Source organism: Trachemys scripta, chromosome 1 (genome assembly GCF_013100865.1).
Source record: "Trachemys scripta elegans isolate TJP31775 chromosome 1, CAS_Tse_1.0, whole genome shotgun sequence".
In the NCBI taxonomy this organism is placed as follows: domain Eukaryota; kingdom Metazoa; phylum Chordata; order Testudines; family Emydidae; genus Trachemys; species Trachemys scripta.
Window position 1 is genome coordinate 238,337,070 of NC_048298.1, and position 27,573 is coordinate 238,364,642.

The 27,573-nt window shown below is 43.7% G+C and overlaps 1 protein-coding gene and 1 long non-coding RNA gene across 3 annotated transcripts in view; both read right to left on the bottom strand.

Annotated features, from left to right (window-relative positions):
* The window catches only part of CUL4A (cullin 4A), an 86,366-nt gene extending 61,842 nt beyond the window's left edge, over positions 1-24,524 (bottom strand). The window contains exons 1-6 of one of the 2 annotated variants that reach the window (XR_004644033.1): positions 23,889-24,524; positions 22,048-22,163; positions 9,812-9,915; positions 3,452-3,521; positions 1,469-1,542; positions 1,055-1,217 (exon numbers count right to left, since the gene is read on the bottom strand). Coding sequence is in view for 1 of the 2 variants with exons in the window: in XM_034758128.1 (XP_034614019.1) it covers positions 1,055-1,217; positions 1,469-1,542; positions 3,452-3,521; positions 9,812-9,915; positions 22,048-22,163; positions 23,889-24,042 (681 nt within the window). In the remaining variant the exon portion in view is untranslated. The remainder of the gene's footprint in view (positions 1-1,054; positions 1,218-1,468; positions 1,543-3,451; positions 3,522-9,811; positions 9,916-22,047; positions 22,164-23,888) is intronic. The other variant, XM_034758128.1, reaches the window with a different exon arrangement.
* LOC117870782 lies at positions 7,393-9,804 on the bottom strand. Its single transcript, XR_004644037.1, has 2 exons — positions 8,184-9,804; positions 7,393-7,460 (listed from the first exon to the last, which is right to left on the bottom strand). It is a non-coding gene; the product is annotated as an uncharacterized LOC117870782 (long non-coding RNA).
* Positions 24,525-27,573: the final 3,049 nt, after the last annotated feature.

Genomic DNA, 27,573 nt, shown 5'->3' on the forward strand with positions numbered 1-27,573 from the left:
AGAAGAACGTAAGAAAATAAGAACATAAGAAAGGCCATACTGGGTCAGACCAAAGGCCCATCTAGCCCAGTATCCTGTCTACCGACAGTGGCCAATACCAGGTGCCCCAGAGGGAGTAAACCTAACAGGCAATGATCAAGTGATCTCTCTCCTGCCATCCAGCTCCATCCTCTGACAGACAGAGGCTAGGGACACTATCCCTTACCCATCCTGGCTAATAGCCATTAATGGACTTAACCACCATGAATTTATCCAGTTTTCTTTTAAGAACGACAGAGTAAGTGATAAGCAGGACACAGCCACGTGTGTCTCAAGGAGATAACTTTTTGTCTATCGTAATAATGAGTTCTCAAATACTTTCAACTGACAAGTTTAGATTTACTGTTGACACACTGAAAAACAAAAAGGAGCATTTCAATACAATGCAACTCTTTTTTTTTTAAGAAAATCAATACTAGATTTTTCCCAGATTTTTTGGTTGGAAGGGAGCGACAGGCATGGGTGTTGCAGCTAATACAGCCACTCACTTGTATCACTCAAAAGAGCATCCCTATTTAAGCTTCTTTTATAAATGTGTGTCAAGCCACCCAAATTAGTTCATACCTAATATAATTGTAGCAATACTGTGTTTATGTGATAAATACACGGAGGAGCCAGCAAAGATACAGGCATGTGAACGCGGATACAGTATTTTTAAGTGTATAATTAGCGACTTACTACAGGATGAATTAACCTTCTTTGGAAAAAATATCACTAAACTAAAACTTCAATCTAGCCACTGGTATTAAAAAAGAATAAATGACATGCTCGGTTTTATTTTACTGAATAATTTAATATAATTTTAGTGGAAAATTAATTAAGCTATAGACAGAAACTGAAGAGTTATATGTACAGCTGCTAAACTTAATCATGATCCTGAAAATATGGTTTTAATTCCAAAGCATATGTTAATTAGAAAAAAGTTACTCTTCTAGGACACGAAAGAATTAGAAAGGTCCACAATTTGTGTCTGCCTTTAAATGTGGCAGCTATTAGTAAGGTTTGCTATACTTACCTGTAGATCAGACAGCATGCTTAACAGACTTCGTAACAGGCTTCTGTCCACAGTTTCACCATTCCGTTCCCGTTCAATCAGTAGGAGGATTCCATCAATGGTCTTGTTTTGAACTAGTTTATCACTAATAATGTGCTTTCTAAAAAGCTCTAGTCCCATATCCCTGTATAAATATTGAAAATTAATTAAAAAATCAGAAATATAACTTGATTTATATAATATTCCCAGACAAAAACTGATCTCACACATTTAACTCCATACATATACAGGGAATTTTACAGAAACGAAAGATGTTACATGTGTTACATACACAAAACAAAATAATTGTGGGGGGGAAAAGTAAAGTTTAATCTTTACAAAAACAATAAGTTCACATTCAAAAATTATGTTAGCAGCATACTTACAGATACCTACCATATAGAAGGAAGCAATGAATTCTGAAGCACATATGTACGATCCAAAAATAAGAAAATGCTTCTAATCATGATCTGCAAATGTAAAACACTGATTGAACCAATTTGCCTGTTTACAAGCACACAGGATTGTATTTTATATTAGAATCTGTGTTTGTGTAATTAAGATGTCTTACAAGTCAATTAACTTTATAATTTTTGCATGTATTAAATCAGATTATTTGTATAAAGGTAAAAGTTTTTTAAAATTGTAGACCTTGATAGCAATACTACCTAAGCACAAACTGTATTATAAGATGTATCCCAAATAATTCCAAACCCTGTAGTCAATTTTAAGAGCTATTAAGATTGTATATCATCTTGCATTATTTCTACTCTTCAACCACCCAAGAAGTGCACCAATACCCTTCCAATGCATACCATGCAGTGGTGTACTACTATTAATTGAACATTAAAAATATATTTTTAAAAAGCAGTTTTATGACGGGAAGAAAGTGGGTTATGCAACATAACCTTTGCCTATGAAAATCAGTTCCCAGTAAAATGATGAGAAAATAGGGGAAGGTTATAAATACTTCTCACTATCAATATGAATATATCTGATGCCTTAATTTTTCCATATCTCTATTGCTTAAAAATAGAAGAGATTCTCTAGGTTATTTAGACCACTTCCACCACCTCTCCCCTCATCCCCCATTAGTTGAGCAACAGTTTCACATCCAGCAACCAATTTTAACTCTTATAAAAAAATTAAATATGGAAAATTGGCCTCTTCCCAGCTTAGATTTCATGCTAGAACATACATTAGAAGTGGTTAAAGAAGCCACACACTGAAACTTGGCACTCTTGTGGGGCGGGGGAAGAGAGAGAGAGAGAGAGGTTTAACACTGCCACCTTCTTTTCTCTTCACTTTCTTATATGTGTGGTTAATATTTATTGACTGAGAAATCTTCCCACTGGAAAATGTGGTTTAGTCTAAACATCTTTTCACAGGAAAGCTCCAATTTCAACAAATTTTTTCAGTGTTCTGACTGGAATTTTTTTTAAATCTGTTGAATAGAAACATACTTTCTTAATGTTTTCTAAGAGGAAAGCAGTAAATAAGTTGGGGGTCTTCCCCTTCTACCTTTTCTTTTTTTAAAACAGTAGAAAAAAGGGAAAAGTAAAAGAGAGAAAGGAGAATAAAACCTCCAAATGAAAAAAAAATGAAAATCCAAACATTTTTAGTTTTCATAAACCAAAGCAAAATGATATTTTAAGTTGAAATGAAAATGTTCATTTCAGAATACTATGTGAAAACTAAATTAAATACTTCTCTTTTGTTTAGAAAATTCCCATGAAAACCTTTGAACGGTAATTTTTTCTGCCACATTTTTAATTTGGGGGGCAGGAGTGCAGAGATTGGCGTTTCCAACCAGTTTGTTCTTAATCTTCTTAATTGCCCCTCTGCCATCCCTGCAAAGTGCCATTATCTTATTTTTTAAACATTACGAGTGATATGGAGAATTAAGAATATTTTATTAGTGAGATTCATGCCCTGATGTCCTATATCACATTTTTGCCTGTGAAGATATCATAACCAATTTGAGGGAAATTATCCACGTGTTTGAGAGTTTAATGTTTTCTCTGTTCTTTCAATGTTAACTTTGAACCCTTCTGATTTTATAGGTTGGAGAAGCACCCAAGAGCTGTTAAATGCTGCTTATAAACAACCAGGAAGTACCCAGAAAAAAAATTGCAAGTGGAGGATAAGTGCAGACCCCCTTACTGTTTGGAGTGAAATGATACATTATATATAAATAAATGAATAAATAAAAAAAGTTGGGGGGAGGTGTTTTGATTTTTTAAGAAAATTGCTTTTCAGTCAAGGCTGAAGGACTCTTTGAACTCCCTCCCCACTTCTGATTTTTTGTAATGTCCCCAGCATTTATTTACCAGATCTCTTTGATGTCTCAGGAATTTGCATTTTGAATAGTCAACTTACCATTTGTCTGCAGTGATCTTGCCAGCATTTATTTACCTTCTTTAAAAATAAAAGACTGTCCAGAGAATCTGTGCAGCACCTGCTAAGGAAAACTAGTTCATCAATACTTTTTTGAGGCCAGATACTAGTGATTATCTTTATTCAGTACATTTTTGTTCAGGAAGTTATTCAGTAAAGTTGCTCTATGGGCACAAATGAAATTGCGCTGGAAGTTAGGGATCAGAATTCAGTTGCTAAAAAGTGCTGGACCAGCAGAGGGCTGGGAACTCTTCCAAAGGCATGACTCAGTTTTTGAGTGAATGCCTCACATTGCTCTCCTGCGCCTCCATCTGCACTACATAACTCTGACAGGTTAAAGAAGACATCCCACTTAAATCAAAAGCAACTCTCCTTCCCATTGAGGAGAGCTGGGAGGAACGGTCTAAAAAGCAATTTTGTTCATTAAACTGGTTTACATCAGATATAGTTCAAACAGCTGTATTATTTTTAAAAACTTTCAAGGGCTTAAATAATCCTCATTAAACTCCCCACAGGGTTCACTTAAAATCCCAGATCTTCATGAATTTATCTTCATGAATTGTGGAGGCTACTTCACGCAACAGCAGACTTTAGCTGTGATTTAAGCTTTCTGAGTTCCATTAAACCATTTATGAAGAAATCCAAATGTGGCTACTCTTCCCTTCAAATACAATAGCAACTCAAGTCTCTGTAAGCCAAATTTTGATGACTACCATCTTGTGTCAATGGAACAGGAAAGGAGTATACTTGTCAGATGTAGAAATCTCAGATCTCTAAAAATCGTTTGACAGAGAAAATCCTAAATTTAAAAGCACTCAATTCAGAAGATCAGATGAAGTCTGGGAGTTTGAAAAGAGAGGGGTTATATACAATTCTGACTGAAGATAGATAGCTTTTGACAAAATGAAAAAAACCAACCCCACACCCACAAGATCTGGTTCAAGCACTGAACACACAATCCTCCGGTATTTGCAGAGCCACAAGAGAATCAAATCAGCAAAGAACATGACAATTTCATGGGAGGACAAACTGCTGTGGGCCACAGCAAGAACCAATTCAAGGTTGTTGGTGGCATTCACAGAGCAGATGGTGGAGCACCACTTCTGGGCCCAAGAAATGAACACTAACTGGTGACATCGTATCAGAATGGAGGCTTAGCATGCTGAGCAGTGGCTGCAAAAATTCTGGAGGCGCAAAGCCACATTCCTGGATCTGTGCACCAAGCTTGCTCCAGCCCGCCAGTGAAGGGACACCAGAATGACAGTTGTACTGAAATGGAGAAGTGAGTGACAATCACACCGGAAACTTGTGACGCAGGATCACTACCAGTCAATGGGAAATCATTTTGGAGTTGGCAAATGCACTGTGGAGGCCGTTGTCATGCAAGCGTGCATGGCCGTTCATCGTCTCCTACTATGCAGGACTGTGTCTCAGCAACATGCATGATGTGGATAGATTTGCCGAAATGGGGTTCCCGAACTGCGGTCGACCAACAGATGGCATGCATAACCCTATTTTGGCATCAGACCACCTTGCCAGCAGAAAGGGCTACTTTTCTATGGTTATGCAAACGATGGCGGATCACCAGGGATGCTTCACTGACATCAGTGTTGGCTGGTCAGGGAAGGTGCATGACGTTCACATCTTTAAGATCACAGGACTGTTCAGAAAGCTATAAATAGGGACTATCTTTCCCAATTGGTGGATTACCATTGGCAATGTTGAAATACCATAGTGATTCTGGGAGACACAGTCTAACCCTTGCTCATGAAGCTGTACACCGGCTACCTGGACGGCACCAAGGCAAGATTCAACTATCGGCTCAGCAGTTGCTGAATAACAGTTGAACATGCTTTTGGTAGACTGAAGGGACACCAGCATCCCTTCACTCACAAGACTGGATCTCAGTGAAAAAAATATCCCAATAGTTATAGCTACCCGCTCTGTCCTATGTAATATCTGTGAAGCAAATGGGGAAAAAGCTGCTGCCAGGGTGAAGGGCAGAAGTGGAGTGTGTCTGCGGAGTTTGAACAGCCAAACACAAGTGCTACCAGAAGAGCTCAATACGGAGCTATATGGCTCAGGGAGGCTTTGAAAGAATATTTTAACAGTGAGCCACAGTAGTGCTTTGGGGTGTAATGTGCTCCACATGGCCGCCTTGTTTCTGGGGCCTGTTAGGAATTGTATGGTGCTTGATGTACGCCTATAAATACAACACTGTCTATGCACCTGTCAATTTTGTGGTGCTTGCTGTACATTTATGATTATTACACTGTCACTGATCCTATGAGATGTTATTGCACAGTGTGACAAGTGGGTGCTTTTAGTACTGCTAGGCACTCTGCAGCATATGACGTGAACTAATAAAGATGAAATATTTCCCAAAAGATTAGAATTTTATTCAGTAACAAAACCAGCGCAAAGAAAAATTTTTGCAACTTAAAAGCAAATACAGTAACTCCTCGCTTAACGTTGTAGTTATGTTCCTGAAAATGCAACTTTAAGCGGAACGATGTTAAGTGAATTCAATTTCCCCATAAGAATTAATGTAAATGCGGGGGGGGGAGGTTAGGTTCCAAGGAAATTTTTTTCACCAGACAAAAGACTATATACACACACATATACACACACACACACACACACACACACAGTATAAGTTTTAAACAAACAATTTAATATTATACACAGCAATGATGATTGTGAAGCTTGGTTGAGGTGGTGAAGTCAGAGGGTGGAATATTTCCCAGGGAATGCCTTACTGCTAAATGATGAACTAGCATTCAGCTGAGCCCTCTAGGGTTAACCCATTGTTGTTAATGTAGCCTCACACTCTACAAGGCAGCACGAATGGAGGGAGGGGAGACAGCATGGCAGACCAAGACAGAAACACACACCCTGTGAAGGAGAGAAAGAGAGATGTGCATTGCCCCTTTAAGTACGCTGACCCCACTCCAAGTACACTGCCTTTTTAAGTAGATCAGCAAGCTGAGACAGCAGCTGCTGCCAGCAAGCTCCCTCCGGCCTGTCGTGTCCCCCCACTGCTCTATGGAGATGCAGGGTGCAAGAACGGGGGGAGGGGGATACTCCCCACTTCCCCCCCACAGCAAGCAGGAGGCTCCCAGGAGCAACACATGGCAGTGGGGGGAGGGACAGCTGAACTGCTTAGCAATTGATAGCCTGCTGGGCAGCTGCCACACAGGGAACTTAGGGGAGCTGATGGGGGGGGGACTGCCCTGGTTCCAAGCCCCCACCAGCTAGCTCCACCGGGCTGCTCTTCCTGCAAGCGGTGGACAAAACAGGTGGCTGCCAAATGGCAAAACAGGTGGCTCCCTGTTATAAGGGAGCATTGCACAACTTTAAACAAGCATGTTCTCTAATTGATCAGCAATGTAACAATGAAACAACATTAACCGGGACAACTTTAAGTGAGGAGTTACTGTATGCTAAAAACTTAAGTTATGGAACAGAAAGAACATTTATGCCCATTTTAGCTAAACACATAGCAACTGTGGTTTTCACAGTCAGTGTATGTGAAGCTGTGGTTGTTCTTAATGTCCCATGGGAGAGAGTGGTAGGGGAAGGGATGCAGCTTCCGATGTCATGAAGAATGTTGAACAAAGATGTAGGAAGTTGCTGTAATGAAGTTCTCCAGGGACTGCATAGGGAAGTGAGCCCATGATTACTGAACCTGTAGGTTCATAAGGGTCTGCAGCATCTGTTTGTGCTGCCAGAGAAGCCGCACTATGTCCTGGTGTATCTCCCTCTCTTTTTCCTGCTAGGACTCCTGGGCCTTTCCCCTGTCCACTTTCTTTCTTTCTCCAGGCTGTCTGCAATATTCACCCTCCAGGTCCTTTGCTCATGGTCTGATGCAGCACTGTCATGCACAACCTCCTTGAGCATGTCCTCCCGGGTCCTCTTTTTTCCTTCCTGATCTGGCTCAGGCATCCTGCAGGTGTGGAGGGGGAACCCCTCAAGGCTGCAATGGCAGCAACTACAAATAAAATACACAGAGGTACCTTTGCCACAATAGTCATAATGGAAAGTGAAAATTAAGATTCAGAACTCCCTTTCCTTGCTCCCCTAAAGTTTGAAACAACACACGCTTATTGACACTTCTGCTTCAGAGTGCTTGTGCACAACACCACTCAGAGCACCAGCCGTGGTGAGTATGACCCACCAAAGGCGAGGGAATTGTTCGGTTGCATGAAACTATGCATATAGGACAATGGCACTAAATGCTGGCACCATTTTCCACTGGCAGTGATGATTTTAGCTGGTATCTCGCTCTTCAGGATGACAAGGGCACAGAGAGCACTAGGGTCCTGAAACCACGAAGGCCCACATGCTGCTAGCCAGTTTACTGCAATGATGCCTGCCAAAGTTATTGTCAACAGACACAGGAAAGCGTCCTATCGCAGAGAAAGAAATAAGACTGCCATCCCTAAAAACCTTTCAGAGAGGATTGCAGAATACCTCCATGGAAGTTTCATTGACATCTCTCAGGAGGATTGAAGGGACATCCCTCTGTACATAAACTGCTCTGCATGTCCGTCCCCCAACCTAACTGTACAGAGATGACAGCTCTCTCTCTCTCTTTGTTGTAACCTGACCTCTTCTAGTATGAGTAAATTAATGAAAGGTCGATAGTACCCCCAACTTAACAGGACAAAACTATCAGTACATCATTGAATGGAAAATACAATTACACACTTACCCAAAGTTTCTTCCTCTGTATCAGGCTTTCCCATGCTCAACTGCTGGGACTGATTGGTCTGTGGTAGATTCTGAAACAGGTACTGACTTGCGGCATAGATGGACCCCTGCCGATTGCATGTCCCCCCTCCTTACCCTCACTGTTCACAGGAGGGGTCTGTGACTCAGGTTCTTCGTAGGTATCCACAGTAATGTGCAGGGTGGCAGTGGGGTCTCCGAGTATGGCATACAGCTCTTTGTAAGACTGGCAGGTCTGCGGGCTCGAAACTGGATCAGAAGACTAGGAGGCCAACAGCTGATATGACCTGCCGCAATTCCTTCGCTTTCACCCGGCACTGCTGGTGATCCCTATCATAGCCCTCTCTCCTGCATCCTCCAGCCAATCTGCTCGTAGATGTCCACATTTCCACAGCTAGTCCACAACTGTGCCTGCACAGCCTTTTCTCCTCACAGGCCCAGGAAATCCTATACCTCCTATCCTATACTCCAAGCTGGAGTGCATCTGGAGCATGTAGCTGGCATGGTCGGCTGGACTGTTGCACACAACAAAGGAGAGCTGCTAGATGTGCTTGCCAAGCTGGATAATCAGGAGCAGGCATTTCAAAAATGTATAGGGCTTTAAAGCGGGGAAGGGGGGGGAGCCTTCGGGTCTCTGTGACCCCAGGCAATGGAGTTCACAACTGTGACCAGAGCGGTCAGTGTTGGGCATTATGGGACACAGCTGTTGTAGGACTATTAGGGCTGACATAGGTAACTCAGGGCTTGTCTTCACTACCAGGGAGATTGATGCTGCTGCAATCAATGCAGCAGGTGTCGATTTAGCGGGTCTAGTGAAGACCCACTAAATGTACGGCAGAGTGTTCTCTGGTTGACACTGGTACTCCAGCTCTCTGAGAAGAGTAAGGTAAATCGACCAGAAAGTATCTCCCATTGACGCAGTGCAGCGAAGACACCCAGGGTAGAGTCGACCTAAGCTACATAGCTGGAGTAGCGTAACTTAGGTCAACTTATCCTGGTAGTGAAGACAAGCTCTCAGTGTCTACACTCATGCTGCGTTGACCTCAGAACATTGACAATGGCTCAACACCTCTTGGGGAGTTGGTGTTACAACATCACTGTAACGGGGCGCTTGACAAATGTAAGTGTAGACACATGCACATCAAGGATGACACAAGACAGCTTACATCAACCTAACTTTGTAGTGTAAACCAGGACTAAGTGGCATGTAGAGAGTTTAGAAGGTAAAAATATCCAACACCTTATCTCAAAGCCAGGGAGCAGGACTGCTGTACAACTTTCCCCCTGTAACCACTCTCCTCCTTATGCAATAGCTGTTTCAAAAGAGGTTAACAAAGCACTGCTTACAGTCATGAAAATTTTCAGACCAGGTATAAAATTACTCATGCACCCTTACCATGAATGAAAATGCTATTCATATTTTATTGGTCCACAGAAATTATTCAACTAAGGCAAGCAGGTAACTAGAATTTTGTGAGATTGATTTAAAGATCTATATTGAATGCTTATATAACACCTACACATTTGTTTTATCAATTGCTGTTGTGTTACCTTAAAAAATAATTTAAAAAGTATGATGGGACTGTATTTCTGTATACAAGAAAAGGATATTCTCTGAACTGAAGGATTTGTGCTTTCACATGATCTTCACAGACTTGCCGGAGCTGTTTGTACAGTGTAGGGGACACTTTATAAGAACAGAGGTTTTCGACAGCCTAAAAAACAAAGGAAGTTAGAAATAAACAAACGATATCCTGTCCAGAGTGCACGTTCCAGCATAATTAACATAATGAAGGATGCTAAAGGAAAAATCACAGATGAAAGGGGAAAAAAAATCAAATTTATCCATCTAAACTAAAAAAGAACTACTGTTAAAATGTGTTTATCATCAAATTACTGGGAGGAGGGGAGAGAAATCAACATTTCATGGAATTTTTCATTTCTAAATCTGAATCCTTGCCACACCATCACATGTTGCTTAGGGCACAAACTAGATTCCGACACACATCTATCCCGAGCCACAATTTGAATGTCCTCAATATTGCTAAAAGTACAGGAGTAATTGTGGCACCTTAGAGACTAACAAATTTATTTGGGCATAAGCTTTCATAGGCTAAAGCCCACTTCATCGGATGCATGCAGTGGAAAATACAGTAGGAAGAGATTATTTTTATATATATGTATATATATAAATAATATATTATATACACACACACACATATATACATATATATAAATATATCTTCCTACTGTATTTATATATACACACACACAAAGAACATGAAGAAATGGGTGATGCCATACCAACTATAACAAGACTAATCAATTAAGGTGGGCTATCATCAGCAGGAGGAAAAAAAAAAAAAACTTTTGTAGTGATAATCAGGATGGCTCATTTCCAACCGTTAACAAGAAAGTGTGAGCACCTCTTGAAAGTAATCTGCCACTTGCTTTTTTTGTTCTTTTTGTTATTCTTTCCTGGTTTATCCCTGACAGGCCCTCCTGCTGGTGTAAATTTGCCAGTTAGGACCTTTATCCTTTAAAGTGTTTTTATCATCACCTCTTTCAGCAGTCACTGGTAACATTACTCATTTACTTCCTCTTGTCTCTCTCACACTGCTTTATCCTAAAAAAAAAGATTTTTGCTGCTCCTTTTTCTGGAGGTATGTGTTTGCTTTGACTTGTTTCCTTTCTTTCACACAGTTCTAAAATCTGGATAAGTAAGGATATGTGGATTAGTTTGCCTGGAAACCAGCTGCAGTTGTTGGCTGCTGTGTAAAAATAAAGCCACATCTTGACAGATGGATGTTGACTTCTTATGGTATCTAACTCTTGTAGCACCTGAAATCTGTTCTTCAGTTCAGTTTGAAACTGCTGCTGCAATATATTGTCTATTAGCCTTTTACTGTCAATTTTCTTAATGTTTTTGGGTGGTTTGTTTTTCTTGAGTGGATCACTGGTCTTGACCAGGGGTCGGCAACCTGCAGCATGCATGCCAAAGGCGGCACACTGGCACTTTACAGCGCTGCAACTTTCTCACTCAGAGGTGTGAAAAAACACCCCCCTAAGCCCAGCAAGTTTCAGCGCTGCAAAGCGCCAGTGTAGACTGTGCTCCCAGCGCTGGTAGCTATGCCCCTTGCGGAGGTGGGGTTTTTTTAAGAGCGCTGGGAGAGTTCTCTCCCATCACTCTGCCATGGCTACACAAGCCACGTTAAAGCGCTGCCACAGCAGCGCTTCAACATTGCCAGTGTAGACTAGCCCTTAGTGGACTTTCCTGCTATGTCTAGGCGAAAACATGCATGGACATGACTTGCCCATGTGACTCCAAACACCATCTCGTTACTGTAATTTTCCACAGTGAGAACAATGGGTTTCCCTTCGCTTGTGAGAAGCTATAAAACAGGTGTGGGCAAACTTTTTGGCCTGAGGGCCATATCTGGGTATGGAAATTGTATGGTAAGCCACGAATGCTCAGGAAATTGGTGTTGGGGTGCAGGAGGGGGTGAGGGCTCTGGGGCTGGGCCAGAATTGAGGAGTTCAGGGTGTGGGAGGGGACTCCAGTCTGGGGCAGAAGGTTGTGAGGGAGAGGGAGCAGCAAGAGATTGGGGCACGGGATGGGGTCTGTGGTGTAGGCTCCGAGCGGCGCTTACCTCAAGTAGCTCTTGGAAGCAGCAGCATGTCCCCCCTCCAGCTCCTATGTGGAGGTGCGGCCAAGTGGCTCTGCACACTGCCCCATCCGCAGGTGCCGCCCCTGCAGTTCCCATTAGCAGCAGTTCCCGGCCAATGGGAGTTGTGAAGGTGGCGCTTGGGGTGGGGGCAGCATGCGGAGCCCCCTGTAAACATAGGAGCTGGAAAAGGGACATGCTGCTGCTTCTGGGAGCCTTGGCACATGCGGGGCAGCCTCCGATCCCGCTCCCCGGCTGGAGCGCAGGAGCAGGGCAAGCCCCAGACCCCGCTCCCCAGTGGGAACTCAAGGGCCAGATGAAACAAGCTGGAGGGCCGGATGTGGCACCAGGGGCATAGTTTGTCCACCTCTGCTATAAAAGGTGCTGGAAACATCTCCATTTTGTCTCTTTCCCGCTCAAACCTCTGAACTATGAGCTTATACTAATGAGAGCATTCTAACCAAGGGACTGAGGACCTTCCAATGATTTGGAAGCAACCAGAGACTTAACAAGCCAGCAGTTTATTCCATCACTGCTACAAGCCTGACCCAAGAACTTTGCAATTGTTGTATGTATTTGATTCCTTTAACCAATTTTAACTCTCACCTTTCTTTCATTTTATAAATAAACCTTTAGGTTTTAGATACTAACTGATTGGCAACAGCGTGATTATTGGGCAAGATCCAAGTTGTATATTGACCTGGGTATGTGGCTGGACCTTTGGGATCAGAACAACCCTTTTGTTTGATGAAATTGGCTTTAAAGAACCACTCATCTTTAAGTCTAGTGTCTGGGTGTTGAATCCAGGACTGGAATACTTAAGTAGACTGTTTTTCTGACTTCTTGTTAGCCAGTGTGGTGAAACAGAAGTTTACTTTTGTTGCTGGTTTGGTGTATCTTATGGGAGATTAATCACCAGTTTTGGGTGTGTCTGCTACTTCTCAGCAGTTTGTCCTGAATTTGGTATTCTCAGTTGTGACCAATGGAGGCACGGTGACAGTGGGGAAGAAAAAAGAAGCTGCACCAGTGCTCCCTCACCTCTCCCCCGCAGCTCAGACGTGTCTGTTCGGGCATCCCAAGAGAGGTAAATCACTGGGGAGAGGGCTCTGGGGATGCCCCGGCCACCCAGGGACATTAGTCCCAGCTGAGGGTTGGGGGAGGAGGAGGTAGATGGAGATAGAGTTCCCCCTTCCCTGCACAGAGCATCCAGGGCTGGGTCAGATCAAGACCCAGAAACTTCCCTGGACTGCAGGAAGCTCTGCACTGTGGGGAGAGGGGAGGGCTGGGCGGACAAGGAGAGCAGCTCCCTGTAGAGTGACCCCTCCCTCCACCCACACACCAGGGACCATCCCCCACTGAGCCACTGCCCTCCCCCAATCAGGAGTCTTCTGCACACCCCACCACTAAGCCCCCTGAACCCTTACCCCACCAAGCCTCACCCCCTGCATCAGGAAACCCCTACATCCAGACCTCCCCGCACCCAGAACTCCCCACAGAGCCCCCCTCCACCCAAACCCCAGCCCTCACAAGCCTCATCCCCCTGCATCGGTAGCTCCCCACACCCAGAACTCCCAATCAAGCTCCCCCTGCATCAGGATCCCCCCGCACCCAGACCACTACTCCACTGAGCCCCAACCCTGCACCCTGACCTGGTACTCTTGAGGGAATTCTGCACCAAAAAATTTAAAATTTTAAAATTCTGCATATTTTAATTGTCAAAATAACACAAACACAACAACAATATAATCACACCGCTTTCAGTTATGTTGGCAATTTATTTCAAAATACTTGTCAGCAAATAATTGAAAATGGTATGATTATATTGTGTTATTTTGACAAATAAAATATGTACAATTTTGCAGAATTTTAAAATATTGTGCACGGAATTTTTAATTTTTTGGAACAGAATTCCCTCAGGAGTAACTGATTGCTGGGCAGTAATGGAGCAACTACTTTACTTCCACACACAGTCCTCTGAAAAAAATGCATATTTTACAAATTTCTAATTGGACCAACAGCACAGAGAAAGCCATTATTTTCCATCCTTTAATAAGATTATAACCACAACATACACAGACACAAAAAGCACCATTGTTAATTAAGCACAGTTACCAAGTGATATGACATGTATATAAGCATCATTAAATAAAGATCTAGTGTATCCAAATGTGTATGCCTCCTAGGTCTAGATCACTCTCAAAGTTTAAGGTTTCATCTTACAGACACTGCAGACTATGTAAACCCCTTAGGACAAGTACAGTGAAGGGAAGATAGTACCAGTATAGTTACTGTATCAGCATAATTCTATTTTAAAATTTCATATGCCTATAACCATCAAGAGAGACTTTCTTATAACCTTTAGAGAGAGAGTTCTTCATCCCAATACAGGGACCTGATCCTGCAAACTGTTAATCACACAATTAAGGGTTCTCAGGGTCAGGCAAAAAAGTAGTAAAGACTGGAGGGTGGTGTCTTAAGAGGAAGAATTAGCATTGTCGTTACTCAGACAAAAATTCTGTATGAACCTTGCTGCAGAATTACGCACTTATCTGAACATACTATTATAGACACGTTATTAAAAACTGTGGGTAAGTTTTTTTTGGAGTACTGTCTCTCATCCTTAACCATTAGCTAACTAACTATATTGTTTGGAAACTCAGGAATTTCACTCAAGTAAACTGGTAATCAGTGCAGTATGTGAAGCACAAGTGCGTTATGCTCCCTAAAGAAAGCACTCCAACTCAGCAGCCATATTCTGAACAGGCTTATTTAGACACAAGTAGAGTGCTCTGCAATGACCCAATCTGGAAGTGACATTGGGGTGGATAATCAAGGGAAGCTTCATATTCAAGAATGATCACAATCTCCTTGCCAAGCATGGTTCCAAGGAAAAATATGTTGGACCGTTGCTGATACCTCAACATTCAGAAGCAACCATGGGTCTGACAAGAGCACCAAGTAACAAGCATGAGTGACAAATGGCACACTAATTATTTCCATCAAGAGGAAAAGGAATTACTTTTATTTCCTCCAACAAACATGTTTTCTGCATTACACATTCTGTAGACAGAATGCTGCTTAGTTATCTTCTAGAAATGATGAAACAGAGCTATATAATTGGTGTCACTTGCACAATAAAGGTACAGTACAGACCCGTTTACGCACGGATGTCGGGAGTCAAGCCGTCACGACTGCATGTTAACGGATCACGGGTTAAGAGGGCCATGCTGAAATAAGATATCTATACTGTATATACATGTATAAACATGTATAATTATCTAGGATTACATATGTATTCACAGCATCCCAAATACTGCAGGCCTATCTGTTAACAGTGCTTTGCAAGAATATAAATTCAAATGTGTAATCTAATAAAAACATTACTATTACTAAACAGGGGTGAAAGTAACTCAGGACACTTACCGGTAAGGGGCGGGGGCAGCTCTGGCCCCCGGAAAGAGCGGGGCCTCAGACGGAAGGGGCGGGACTAGGGGACAGCATCCCCCAGCCAACCCTTCCAGGCCGCCTGGTCCATGCCGCCCGGTCCATACCGCCCAGGGTTCCCGTGGTAATTTAAAGGGCTTGGGGCTCTGGACACCGCTGCTGTAGTAGCGGCGTCCGAAGCCCCAGGCCCTTTTAAATCGCCGGCCCCGGGGCAGCTGCTCCCTTTACCCCCTCCCACCCGTCGGCGGCCGAGGGGGGGGGCAAAAGGGGCAGGGTCCTTAAAGCGCTGCAGGGTCCTTTGCTGCGGCAGCACATTAACGTTGCTGTAGGGTTCCTACCAGTAGGGCTGCCGACGGGGTGGGGGAGAAAGGGGCAGCAATGTTAAAGAGCTGCCGTGGCAGCGCTTTAAGGATGGTCCTTTGCCACGGCAGCACTTTAAGGATCCTTAAAGTGCTGCTGCGGCAAAGGACCATCCTTAAAGCACTGCTGCCCCTTCCCTCCCTCTCCCCCCGCCGGCGGCAAAGACGTACAACATGTTTCCACTCCGCACTTCCTGTCGATTTCTACGTCAGTGAGTTAGTGAGCAAATCTGTAGCACTATATAGCAAGTTCCTGTACCACGTGTTAGCGAGTCTCACGTGTTAAATAGGTAGCACTGGGAGGCATGGCGCTACCGTGCATTAAGCGGATTCGCACGTAAACGGGTCTGTACTGTAATGCAATCCACGTTGCCTCACATATATATAGTGGACCCCTGTTTATCCAGTTTAATTGGGACCAGATCAGATAATCAAAACCCCAGATAAATTGGAGAATGGGAAAATGCGATGCTGCAGCACCATCAAATGGCCACAGGAGAGATCACCTGCTTCTGGCCCTGGATTCCTGGTTGTTCAGTAAATGTGGAGAGCTGTTAAGGGAGGGTCAGATAATCGGGGTTCTACTGTATTGAACAGAATGACAGACTAGAACCCTGAGATTCACAATGATACAAATATTACATGCTGAGTCCTCCAACAGAAAAAAAGAGAAGAGAATGGGGCTCTCAAGAGCAACCCCACCTACCAGCAGTCCCTCATGGTCAGCAGCACTAAATGCTGCCAATAGATTTAAAAGAATCAGCATGGACACTATGGGCTAGATTCACAAAGAAACGTAGGCATGGTGTTGCCTAACTTGTAGACGCCTAAAAAATCACTGGGATTCAAATGCCTGGGCTAAGTGCCTAGTTTCCCTGTACAATGAATGGGATTCAACAGACATCTCAGAATGGGATTCAGAGAAGCAAGCATGGTAGGTGGCTCCCCATGTAAGCTAGACAATGGGAGATGCAAAGGAGAGGGTTGTGTCCTAAACCGTGCCCCCCTCAGGGAATCTGGAGCCTAATTCTAGGTAGCAGAGAGGCTCCTCCCTCCACTTGGAATTCTCAGCTGCAAACTCTCCCCGAGTTAGTTTCCGAATAAGGCTACTTTAATTCTAAGAGTGTCCACAGAGGGGCTTAATGCAGTTTAACTAATCCACTTTGAATTAACTAAAGGTCTGAATTAAGATTTACTTTCCCGAGTGTCCCCATGCAGACAAGCTGAAAGACTGGTTTACTAAGCCTAAAGTAAATGACTTGTTTCAGATGGAAAAGTTAGGGCTGGCCTACCCTAGAAAGTTAGGTCAATCCATCTATGTTGCTCAGGGGCATGAAAAATCCACACCCCTGAGCGACATAATTAAGTTGAACTAACTCCCAGATAGATAGTGCTAGGTCGATGGAAGAATTCCTCCATCGATCTATCTACCTACCGCCCCACGGGGAGGTGGATTACCTACACTAAAAGGAGAACCCCTCCCGTCGACGTAGGTAGTGTCTCCACTAAAGTGCTACAGTGGTGCCGCTGTAGCATTTTGAGCATAAACAAACCCTGAGCCTTTTTAAATGAAAACTCAGAAGCAACTGCATCACATGATTTCACCGCTCTATAATGTCTGTAAGCAGCCTTTATTCATAAAAGGAATGCAAGGATGTGACAGAATTTACATCTGTGTCCACACCCTGGCCTACACACTACTGTAATGATCTTTGTACAAAGAACACCTTGTGAGATGTCATTTAAAAACTCATAATTTGCTGATAAATAGTATCATAGCAAAATGCACATAGCAGGATTATATGTGAAGTTATAAACAAGCTGAGATTGTGACTAAGAGTATGTTTTCCAGAGAAGTCTGGGGATTGGCCAATCCAATTCCTCAGAAACAAATCACAAGCTGATGCTTCAGCCAGGTGTAAACAAAGCTGATGGACCATTACCTGATAAGTGACCACTCTTTGGCAAGAAAGGGAGCAGGAGCAAAATAAATAAATGAATAAAAATCTACATCTTAGCTAAGAAACAGCATGGAGTTCCCACCCACACAGACTGCCTGTCGCCTTGCTCCCAGCTGGAAATGCTTCTCAAAGGGAGGACAGAACTATAGAAAGGGGCAGACAGCCAAGGGGTTCTGCCCTAAGAAGTTTGGTCAGTAAGACTACTGAAAGCATGTGGTGAGAAAATCTTGCTTCGAATTTACCATAGTTTCTTAAGCTAGGCATCAGCTATGTTTTATCTTTATTTTTCTTGTAACCATTTCTGACTATTATGCCTCATTACTTGTACTCACTTAAAATCTCTCTTTGTAGTTAATAAATTTGTTTTACCTAATCCAGTGTGTTTAAATTGCAGTGTTTGAAGAACTATTTGAAATAATAAACTGGCATATTACTATCTTAAAGAAATAATGGACTTGTACTGACTTGTATTGTCCTGGAGAGGGCTGGACAGTACAGGACATATATTTCTGAGAGAAAATCTAAGACTGGGAGTGAGTTGAGATCACCCTACTGGTCAGAGACACAGTGTGGCTGTTTAGCTACAGCTCACACCTGGACATAGCTGGGAGTGACTTACATGCTGGAGACTGTTTGTGAGCAGTCCAGACTGGAGGCTAAGTAGCAAAGCAATGTAAAGGGCACCCCAAATAAGAGAACAGGAGTGACACAGCTAATCACTAGTCTAGATTGTACCCTGAGTATGTCACAAAAAGAAAAGGGAATACAATTAATCTACTGGAGCCAGAAGATAAATCATCGCCAGTGGAAGTAGCAGTGCATTTCCTCTCTAGTGCATCATAAAAATAAACAAAGCTATGTTTATCAAATGCTTTGTAACACCTTCACCCTAGGACTGGTGATTTTCTATTATAGAATTATAGTGCTTGTCTACATTACCATGCAATTTGGACTATGTTAATACGAACTAGGAACCTTTTAGTTTGTTCCCATGGCATCCACACAGGATTTACAGTGCAGCACTTTGATGAACCAATGATGGGTTTTTAAGAACAGGTTAGAAAAACACCTGTCAGGGATGGTATAGGTATACTTGACCCTGCCTCAGCATGGGGTGGGGACAGAGGGGAAGAGAGGAGGAAATGGACTAGATGACTTTCAAGGTCCCTCCAGCCCTACATGTCTATGATCCTATATTAGGAAATCACCAGCCCTGGAGTAAAGGAATTACAGAGCATTTGAAAAGCATTGCTCTGTTTATTTTTACTTTTAGCTTAGCTGAAGGCTCAAATCGGTGAAGAAGAGTGAGACTCAGATATGGCACAACTATTAGTTCTACAAACCACTATTTTTTCAAAAATCTCCAAGCTAAATATTTTAACAAGCACTGTAGGCTTAGGCATCATTATTGCAAATTCTTCCCAAATTTCAAAACTCAATGACTGATTTTAATTAGACTTTACTCACCAGTAATTATTTGCAGTAATCAAAACAACATGGGAAATGACAGATGATTATAGCTTTTGGTTATGTGGCAGACCAACCTACTTAACACATGGGTTTCTGCAGGCCAGCTGGCCTCCTTTCATAATGGAGTAAAGACCACAAAGATCAGAGGGTAAAGAGAACCTATACACACACGTTCCTCCCTGTGCATGATTTCATATCCAACACCAGGCAGTTAAAATGATCTGTAACCACATTTCTAGTCAAGCCTGAATTATCTTCTCTCTCCTTCTCTAGGTGAACAAACAAGTGTGCACAGAAACACACAATGGAACCTTGTTAATTAGCACTGATGACTGGAAGATCTGTTCTGAATTAGTGAATTGCCATTATGAATTACGTTTTGCAAATTAGTGTGCAAACAGGTGAACTGGCAATTTCCTTGCTTTTTCTTTTATGATGTATCCAAAAATCCATCCCATCCCTTCCCTTCTTTCCCACCCACCAAAATCCTTGTTCAGGCCTTGATAATTTCATGCCCATGCTACTATAATCTCCTCTCAACCTTTGAAAGCTAGTCAAACAAAATTACAAACATCTGGACTTTTTTCAAATAAGAAAGCACAAAAAATTGTTACGATTTTTCAGCCTTGAGCTTAAAATCCTTAAATAGGGATCAATGTTATTCAATTAGAATATTGCTGTCTTACAATGCCCAAAATGTAAATAATACAAGTCAAGTTGTCTATTTAAAAGAACAAGCTACATCCCTTTATTTTAAAGGTAGTACTGAATAAAAAAAGAAAGTATTTTTAGAACTATACGTTAAATGCCCCCACAGGATCAGGGAGAAAAGGGCAATCAAGCCTTTACCAATAATTATGATTTTTGTCTTTAACATTCACACCCAATGCAGACTGCTAACTCCCAGCATGCTCTCCGCTAATGACCCCAAACCCACCACAGAACTCCAATGAAACTCATAGACCACTTCTGGTGATATACAATTTCTTAGGCCCCAATACTGCAACAAGTAGAGCCCTGCAAAAATGAAGATATCCGCTTTATATCCACGGATGTGGATGCAGATATCTACGGACCATGTTTGTAAATTGGATTCGGATACAAGTTTTATATCCCCACAGGGCTCTAGCAATGAGTTCCATGCATGCCCATGTAGAAACTCACTCATTTCAGTTGCACACAGAGGTGGTACATCTTGCTGGACTAGGGAAAACACATTTTGTGTATTTTGCAATGCTGCAGTTACTGAAATTTATAAATATTCTAATTTTATGTGCCATAACACACACAAGCTATAAAAAAGAATATTGAGGAAAACAACTGAAAACTGACCATATTTAAAAACAAAATAGAAAGGGAGGAAAGAAGGAAACGAGTCATGGATATGTCCTTTACCCCTTCATGCAATGTTCTTTCATTATTTTAAACAAGAATTTTAAAGTCTCTAACTGTCATGTAAATATAATAAATGTGTTGTTGCCCACCCAGGTCTGAACCAGGGGTGTTGACTCTGAAGCTTAATTGTGATAATGAATATTGTAACATTAACAACTATTTCACTGAAGACCAAAGCATGCAAGGTAGAGAACCAATTATACTACAAGTATCTCATTTCAGCATTCAGAACCAGCAGAGTTTGGGAGAGTATGATCACTTATTCCCCTCTCTTTCACCCATTCTGACCCCTGCCAAAATGCATCCTTCCACAGTCCTCAATATGACTAGCTAGTTAGATGGGCCCTGTCAAGGCTGATACCGCACTCTGGCACTTTGAGTGCAGAAGGTGGGGGCCCGCAAGGACTCTAAAAATCAATACTTGCCACTCCAGGCTTGTATTAAACTTCCAAGGTTACAGCTTTTCTCTGACCGTGGATGGATAGATGCTGCCACCACCCAAGTGCAAAACCCCTTTGAGAACCCAGGAAGGCACACTCGGGAATTCCTTCCTGTGGAGTACCCTCAAGCCCTTCCCCTCCCCCCCAATCTGGGGAAGACTGAGAAAGAAAACAAAGGAAATCACATGTCACCAGCTAATTAAACAACATGTGCACAAACCTCTTAGGACACAAAATCCAATCCTGTTTTTTAAAAAGATAAATTCATTAAAAACAAAAAGAAAGAAAATACATTTGGAAATGTAGGCTATTGCCAGATTAAAAAAAAAAAAAAAAAACACAAGAATTAAGCATCAAGAATAACCTTCTTGAGGTCCAGCATAACGGTTACAAGCAAAACAAAAGCATTTGGGGTTAGCACAGAGGAGTTCACAAGCCATAAAGAAATAAAAAGAGATAAACCTATTTGTGTCTTCCTAAACATTTCCTGATCTACTTACATATCTGAGGGTTTCAAGTGAGTAGTTTCTAGGTATGATTCAGGTGATTTTTCATACCTGGCCCAAAACTTCTTACAGCATAGTTGCTCTATTCCCTCTTGCCAGAGAGCAGACAGACAGACCGACCAAGGGGAAGTTTTTCCCCCAATTTTAAAAAGTTCTAGCCTTTCCATTGGCTCTTTTAGTCAGGTGCCCACTCCCTTCCTTTCACCTATGTATCGCAGATAGACTTTTTAACACTTTAAAGGTAAAGCAAGTAGAGAACAGATACTAAGAGGGATTTTATAGCTAACTGTCTGGCTGTCCATAAAAGGAAGCTACTCCTCCCCCCTTTTCATTTATCACAGGCCCCAATCCTGCTAGCTCTCCATGGACCATCAGAAAGTGCCAAGGACAACATTTGGGGAGCCACTGATCCAGAAAACAGCAAACATACATTAGGAAGAGAATACTGACCTAATCGGTAGCCAGATGATATACATTGCGCAAACAAAAATCCCATTTACATTTAAATGTTTATAACAATGAAAATCCCAAAGCAATCAGTATTATGCTCTACCACTTTCCTAGTTTAAAACAAACAAACAAAAACCCACAAAATCTTGACTCTTACCTGGTAGAGCTCTTCAAGGTTGTATTTAATGGAGGTGCTACTTTGTATAGCTCTCACTGCTTCATCAAGCTTCTGCCATGTGTCCTGTGTGTAATTATCAGGCAATTTAGGTCTTTCTGTAAAACCAGATACAAGTAGAAACTGAACCCGCAATACAAGATTACTTATAGCTATATATTTTAAAATACTTTTGGAATAATTTAATAAAGTGAAAGACACATTCGATTTCACTTCACACTTTAAGCTTGATTTTTTTAAAATAAAGGAATATTTGTAATACCATATAATATGGCAAAAGCCACTAAGTGCCATTTTTATCTCTGAATCGTGGCATAGAACGGCCTTGCTCCTGCAAGAAACTTCACATGGACTACCTCTCTTCACATGCAAAGATCCCTACTAAAATATCTGCCCAGACAGAGCAGCTTGCATGATCCTGGACAAAATTTGTAAAACATGTGCAAGGGTACTATCTCAGAATGCACTCAAGAAGTAAGTGTTGCAATTAACGGTTTTTTATTTAATAAAGCTTAAACAAACATTCCAAACACTAGCAAACTAATATGGTCTACTGCAACATCTTTGACACCACTCTAGTTTCAACACTAGCTATAATAGATTTATTTTCTATATACTCTTTAAAGAGTAACTGACCATCGAACCATTGTTGTACATTATCTTAACTACACTGTGTGTAATAGAACTTTTTACACATAACATATATTTTATTACAGAACATGCTGTTAACTGAAACATTAGAAAAGACTGCAACACAAACTGTTGTCTATGTAGAAACTGCATCACTTCGTTGAGATGAGGAAAGGGAATACTAAAGCTGTACAGATGCCAGACACAGGACTAGTTAAGACAGGGGAGTTGGGTTCTGCTGCCAACTACACCACTGATGTGCTGCGTGATCCTGGAGAAATCACTACACTTCTTTATGCCTCATTTCCCCTATCTGTAAAACAATGGTACTAATACTCAATGGTGCTGGATCTAAAGGTGCTGCTGCACCCCTCGCTTGAAGTAATAATAACAAACACCAAATACATGGTTTCTATCATCAGCACCCCCAACTGTTCCAGCACCCCAGTAATATTGGCCTGTCTTTGAGACCTACAGATGAGAGCTACGCTAGGGCCCCTGTGCTCAGAACTTCATATATGTAAGTAAGCTGAATTAACTTCCTTGGGGCTGGAGGATCAGGCCCGTTTGCCAAAAAAAGTGACTGGCTATACACAGTGAAGAGACGAGCTGAGTAAGGGCCCTTGTAGCTGTTGAGGGAGGCACTGAGAGCAAGTTAGCCGAGTTAAGGCCTTTTCACGGTCCCTTTCCAGAGCAAACCCAGCCTGGCACGTATCTCTTGGTGAGGAAAGAAGTGGAGCAGACCCCACACATGACCAGAGGAGCGGCGCTGGCGGCTGGGCAGGGGCTGCGCTCATGGGGTGCAGGGTGTACCATGGGCCCATGGAGCTCGGCCTGGAGAGCGGTCCAGAGGCTACACTGACCCCCCAACCACAGGGCAGGGTCCTCGGGCGGCCGCTCCCCACCCTGCCCTGCCTGACACTGTTCGCAGTAGCAACAGCCCGCAGTCAGGGCCCCTCCCAGCCGGGCCCAGCGGCCTCCCTCTCCGGGGAAGGGGCGGAGGCAGCAGGGCCAGGAGTAAAGTAAACTCAGGTCAGGAAAGGGCCGCAGGGTCCAGTGGCTGCGGCCGGCCGGATGGGCCGGGGCTGGGGCCGGCGGGGCTGGAGAGGGGGGAACAGGGGACACTTCGATCCGCCGCCGCCAGGCGCTGGGGACTCGCCCGCCCCCGACCCGCACCCCCGGCCCCGGCCCACCTCTGAAGTTCTTGATCACGAGCTTCTTGGAGGTGGCGGCGGCGCCCCCGGCCCGGGCTCCCGCGGCCGCCGCCAGCGAGGCGGGCTTGGTGAGCCCGTTGGTGTGTCCCACCAGGGCCGACAGGTGCGGCTTCTTCTGCGGCTCGCCGGCCATGGCCGCCCCCTTCGTGCCGGAGCGCGGCTCCCGCCCCCCGTGCCCGGCCGCCTGCTGGGAGCGGCTGCTGCTCTGTCCGGCGGGCGGAGAGTCACCGCCAGCCCGGCCTCCCCCCGCGGCGCCCCGGCTCCGGGGGCCCCATCAACCCCGCCCCGCCGAGAGGGGGAGGGGGACAGGCCGTCACCCGGCCGCGGCTGCAGCCGGCTCCGCCGTGTAGGCAGCGCGGCCTCGCTCACAAGATGGCTCCCGAGAGCGGGGCTGGCGCTGCTGCCGCGCCGGACGCGGGGGGTTGAAGCGCCTGCGGGGCGGCCCCGGCCGGACTCGGGCTCCTCTCTGAGGCAGGAGAGCGGCGGCTCCGCTCCCCGGCCCGCGGGGGTAACCGGGAGGAGGCGCCGCTCGGCTCCCCCAGAGGCCGAGCAAGAAAGTGAAGCGGCCTCAGTCTGGGGCCGGGGGCCCGAGACGAACAGGGTGAGCAGCGCGGGATCCCCCGAGAGCTGAGGGTCTGTCTCTGGCCCGTCTCCACGGAGCTAAAGGGGCTTGTTTTCCAGCCGGGCTCGTTCAGTCACGTTAACGTCACATTACTGAGGAGCTCCATGGCCTTAACTGACCACGTGCTTCAGCTTCTCCATTATTTTGCTATTATGTTAAACTAAGGCCATTGGAAATCCCAACTTTTGCCCAAGGCTTTGTCTTCTCTGCGAACGTGTGTAGTTTTCACACTGAGATAGGCACCTACCCAGGGACAAAATTCTAGTGGAGACAAGACACTAATTTTTACCTCTCTGTAGCCAGACATGGACTACAGTTTTCTGGGGCCCTGGGCCAGAGCAAGTGGGCACCCCTCCCCACCCCTTCCACCTGCAGTCCTCCCCACTATCCCCCCTGTGCTCCTGCGGGGCAGCAGGGTTAGGGCATGGGAACAGGAGCACCAGGCAGAGTGGGCATGCCCCAGTATCCCAACCCTGCCCCCTGGCAAGAGTGCCAGGTGGAGTGGGTGGGTGCACTCAATTTTCCAGGGACCCCCAATTGGCTGGGGCCTGTGGGCACAGACCCATTGGCCAAGGGGCTAATCTGCCACTGTTTGTATTGGAGGTCAACCCAGGTGTTGCCCTTGAGGAGCTACAATAATGGTGGAATCTACCAGTGGCTTGTTTCTGCTCAACCTTTATGTCAAGATAGATATCTCGGGCAACTATGTAACATCACACATCTTCTTACAAAGAAGACAGGCCAAGACCGTAAAAGTTTATACCTGAACACAAAGCCCGACATTTCCTGGTGTTCCTAGTTTCCCCTTCCCAGCCCAAAACACAGCCTTATTTTCAGAGCAATGAACATTAACCACTAAATTAAATGGTGCCTCTGACAAGAAGGGTCCAGTTGTTTTTAACTTCCCATTCTTGCTAGGGTTGCAGCAGCTCCACTGGCGGTAAATGTCATAGAAGCACAGGTGTTGACCAACCTCATGTCACCTAAATTTACTCAGAGCAGCTCTAGACAGCACACTGTTTAAAATCAGTACTCCTACCATAGAAGAACCTGTACTAGTAGTAACAGTAGAGAATTGGACATAAGTATTTTTTCATGTCAATGATCACTTGTGAAATTTTTGACCCAAATGTGTCATTAAGAACATAGAGAGCGAGAAGGTGGATGAATAGGTAATATCTTGTATTGGCCCAACTTCTGTTTGAGAGACATAAGTTGGCCAATAGCAACTATATGGGTGAAACCAGACAATTGCTAAGATCTCAAATGAACTCATGCAGGAAAATGATAAAAGACATAAACATCACATCAGCTGTGGGTGAACTCTTTTTCACAAGGCAATCGCTCTACATCTGGCTTATCAGTCCTCGCCCTCAAAGGAAACGTGCACAACACTTTCAAAACATGAGCCTGGGAGCTTAAATTCATAACTATACTTGAGACTAAAAATCTTGGACTGAATGGAGACACTGCATTTATGGCTTATTACTAGGGCTTTCAAGCGATTAAAAAAATTAATGGTGATTAATCGTGCAATTATAAAGATTAATCACACGATTTATCGCACTAATAGAATACCATTTATTTAAATATTTTTTGATGTGTTCTACATTTTAAAATATACTTACTTCAATTACAACGGAATACAGAGTGTAAAGTGCTCACTTTTTATTTATTTTTATTACAAGTATTTGCACTGTAAAAAACAAAAGAAATAGTATTTTTCAATTCACCTAATATAAGTACCATAGTGCAATCTCTTTATCGCGGAAGTTGAACTTACAAATGTAGAATTATGTACAAAAAAACTGCATTAAAAATAAAAATGTAAAATTTTTGAGCCTGCAAGTCCACTTAGTCCTACTTCTAGTTCAGCCAATCGCTCAGACAAACAAGTTTGTTTACATTTGCAGGAGATAGTGCTGCTCGCTTCTTCTTTACAATGTCACCTGAAAGTGAGAAAAGGCATTCTCATGGCACTGTTGTAGATATTTGCAAGATATTTATGTGCCAGCTGCGCCAAACAGGGCCAGCTCCAGCATTTCTGCTCCCCCCAAGCAAAAAAAAGCCGCGATCGCAATCGCGACCGGCCGCGGCAATTGGGTGGGGGGAGCCATGATCGGCGGCGGCAGTTCAGCGGCAGGTCCTTTGCTCCTAGAGGGAGTGAGGGACCTGCCGACCCCGAATTGCCGCACGTGCCGCCCCTCTCCCTTGGCCGCCCCAAGCACCTGCTTGTTAAGCTGGTGCCTGGAACCGGCCCTGGCGCCAAAGATTCATGTGTCTCATCATGCTTCAACCTCCATTCCATAGGACATGCTTCCATACTGATGATGTATTCTACTCGATAACAATCCAAAGTAGTGCTGACCGACATATGTTCATTTTCATTATCTGAGTCAGACGCCAGCAGCAGACGGTTGATTTTCTTTTTTGGTAGTTTGGATTCTGTAGTTTCCACATTGGAGTGTTGCTCTTTTAAGATTTCTGAAAGCATGCTCCACACTCATCCCTCTCAGATTTTGGAAGGCACTTCAGATTCTTAAACCTTGGGTCTAGTGCTGTAGCAATCTTTAGAAATCTCACATTGGTACCTTCTTTGGGTTTTGTCAAATCTGCAGTAAAAGTGTTCTTAAAACAAACAAGATGTGCTGGGTCATCATCCGAGACTGCTATAACATGAAATATATGGCAGAATGCAGGCAAAACAGAGCAGGGGACATAAAATTGTCCCCAAAGGAGTTCAGTCACACATTTAATTAACACATTATTTATTTAACAACGTCATCAGCAGGGAAGCACGTCCTCTGGAATGATGGCCAAAGCACAAAGTGGCATACTAATGTTTAGCATATCTGGCATGTAAATACCTTGCAATGTCAGCTACAAAAGTATCAGAGGGGTAGCCGTGTTAGTCTGAATCTGTAAAAAGCAACAGAGGGTCCTGTGGCACCTTTGAGACTAACAGAAGTACTGGGAGCATAAGCTTTCGTGGGTCAGAACCTCACTTCTTCAGATGCAAGTCTGAAGTCTTGCATCTGAAGA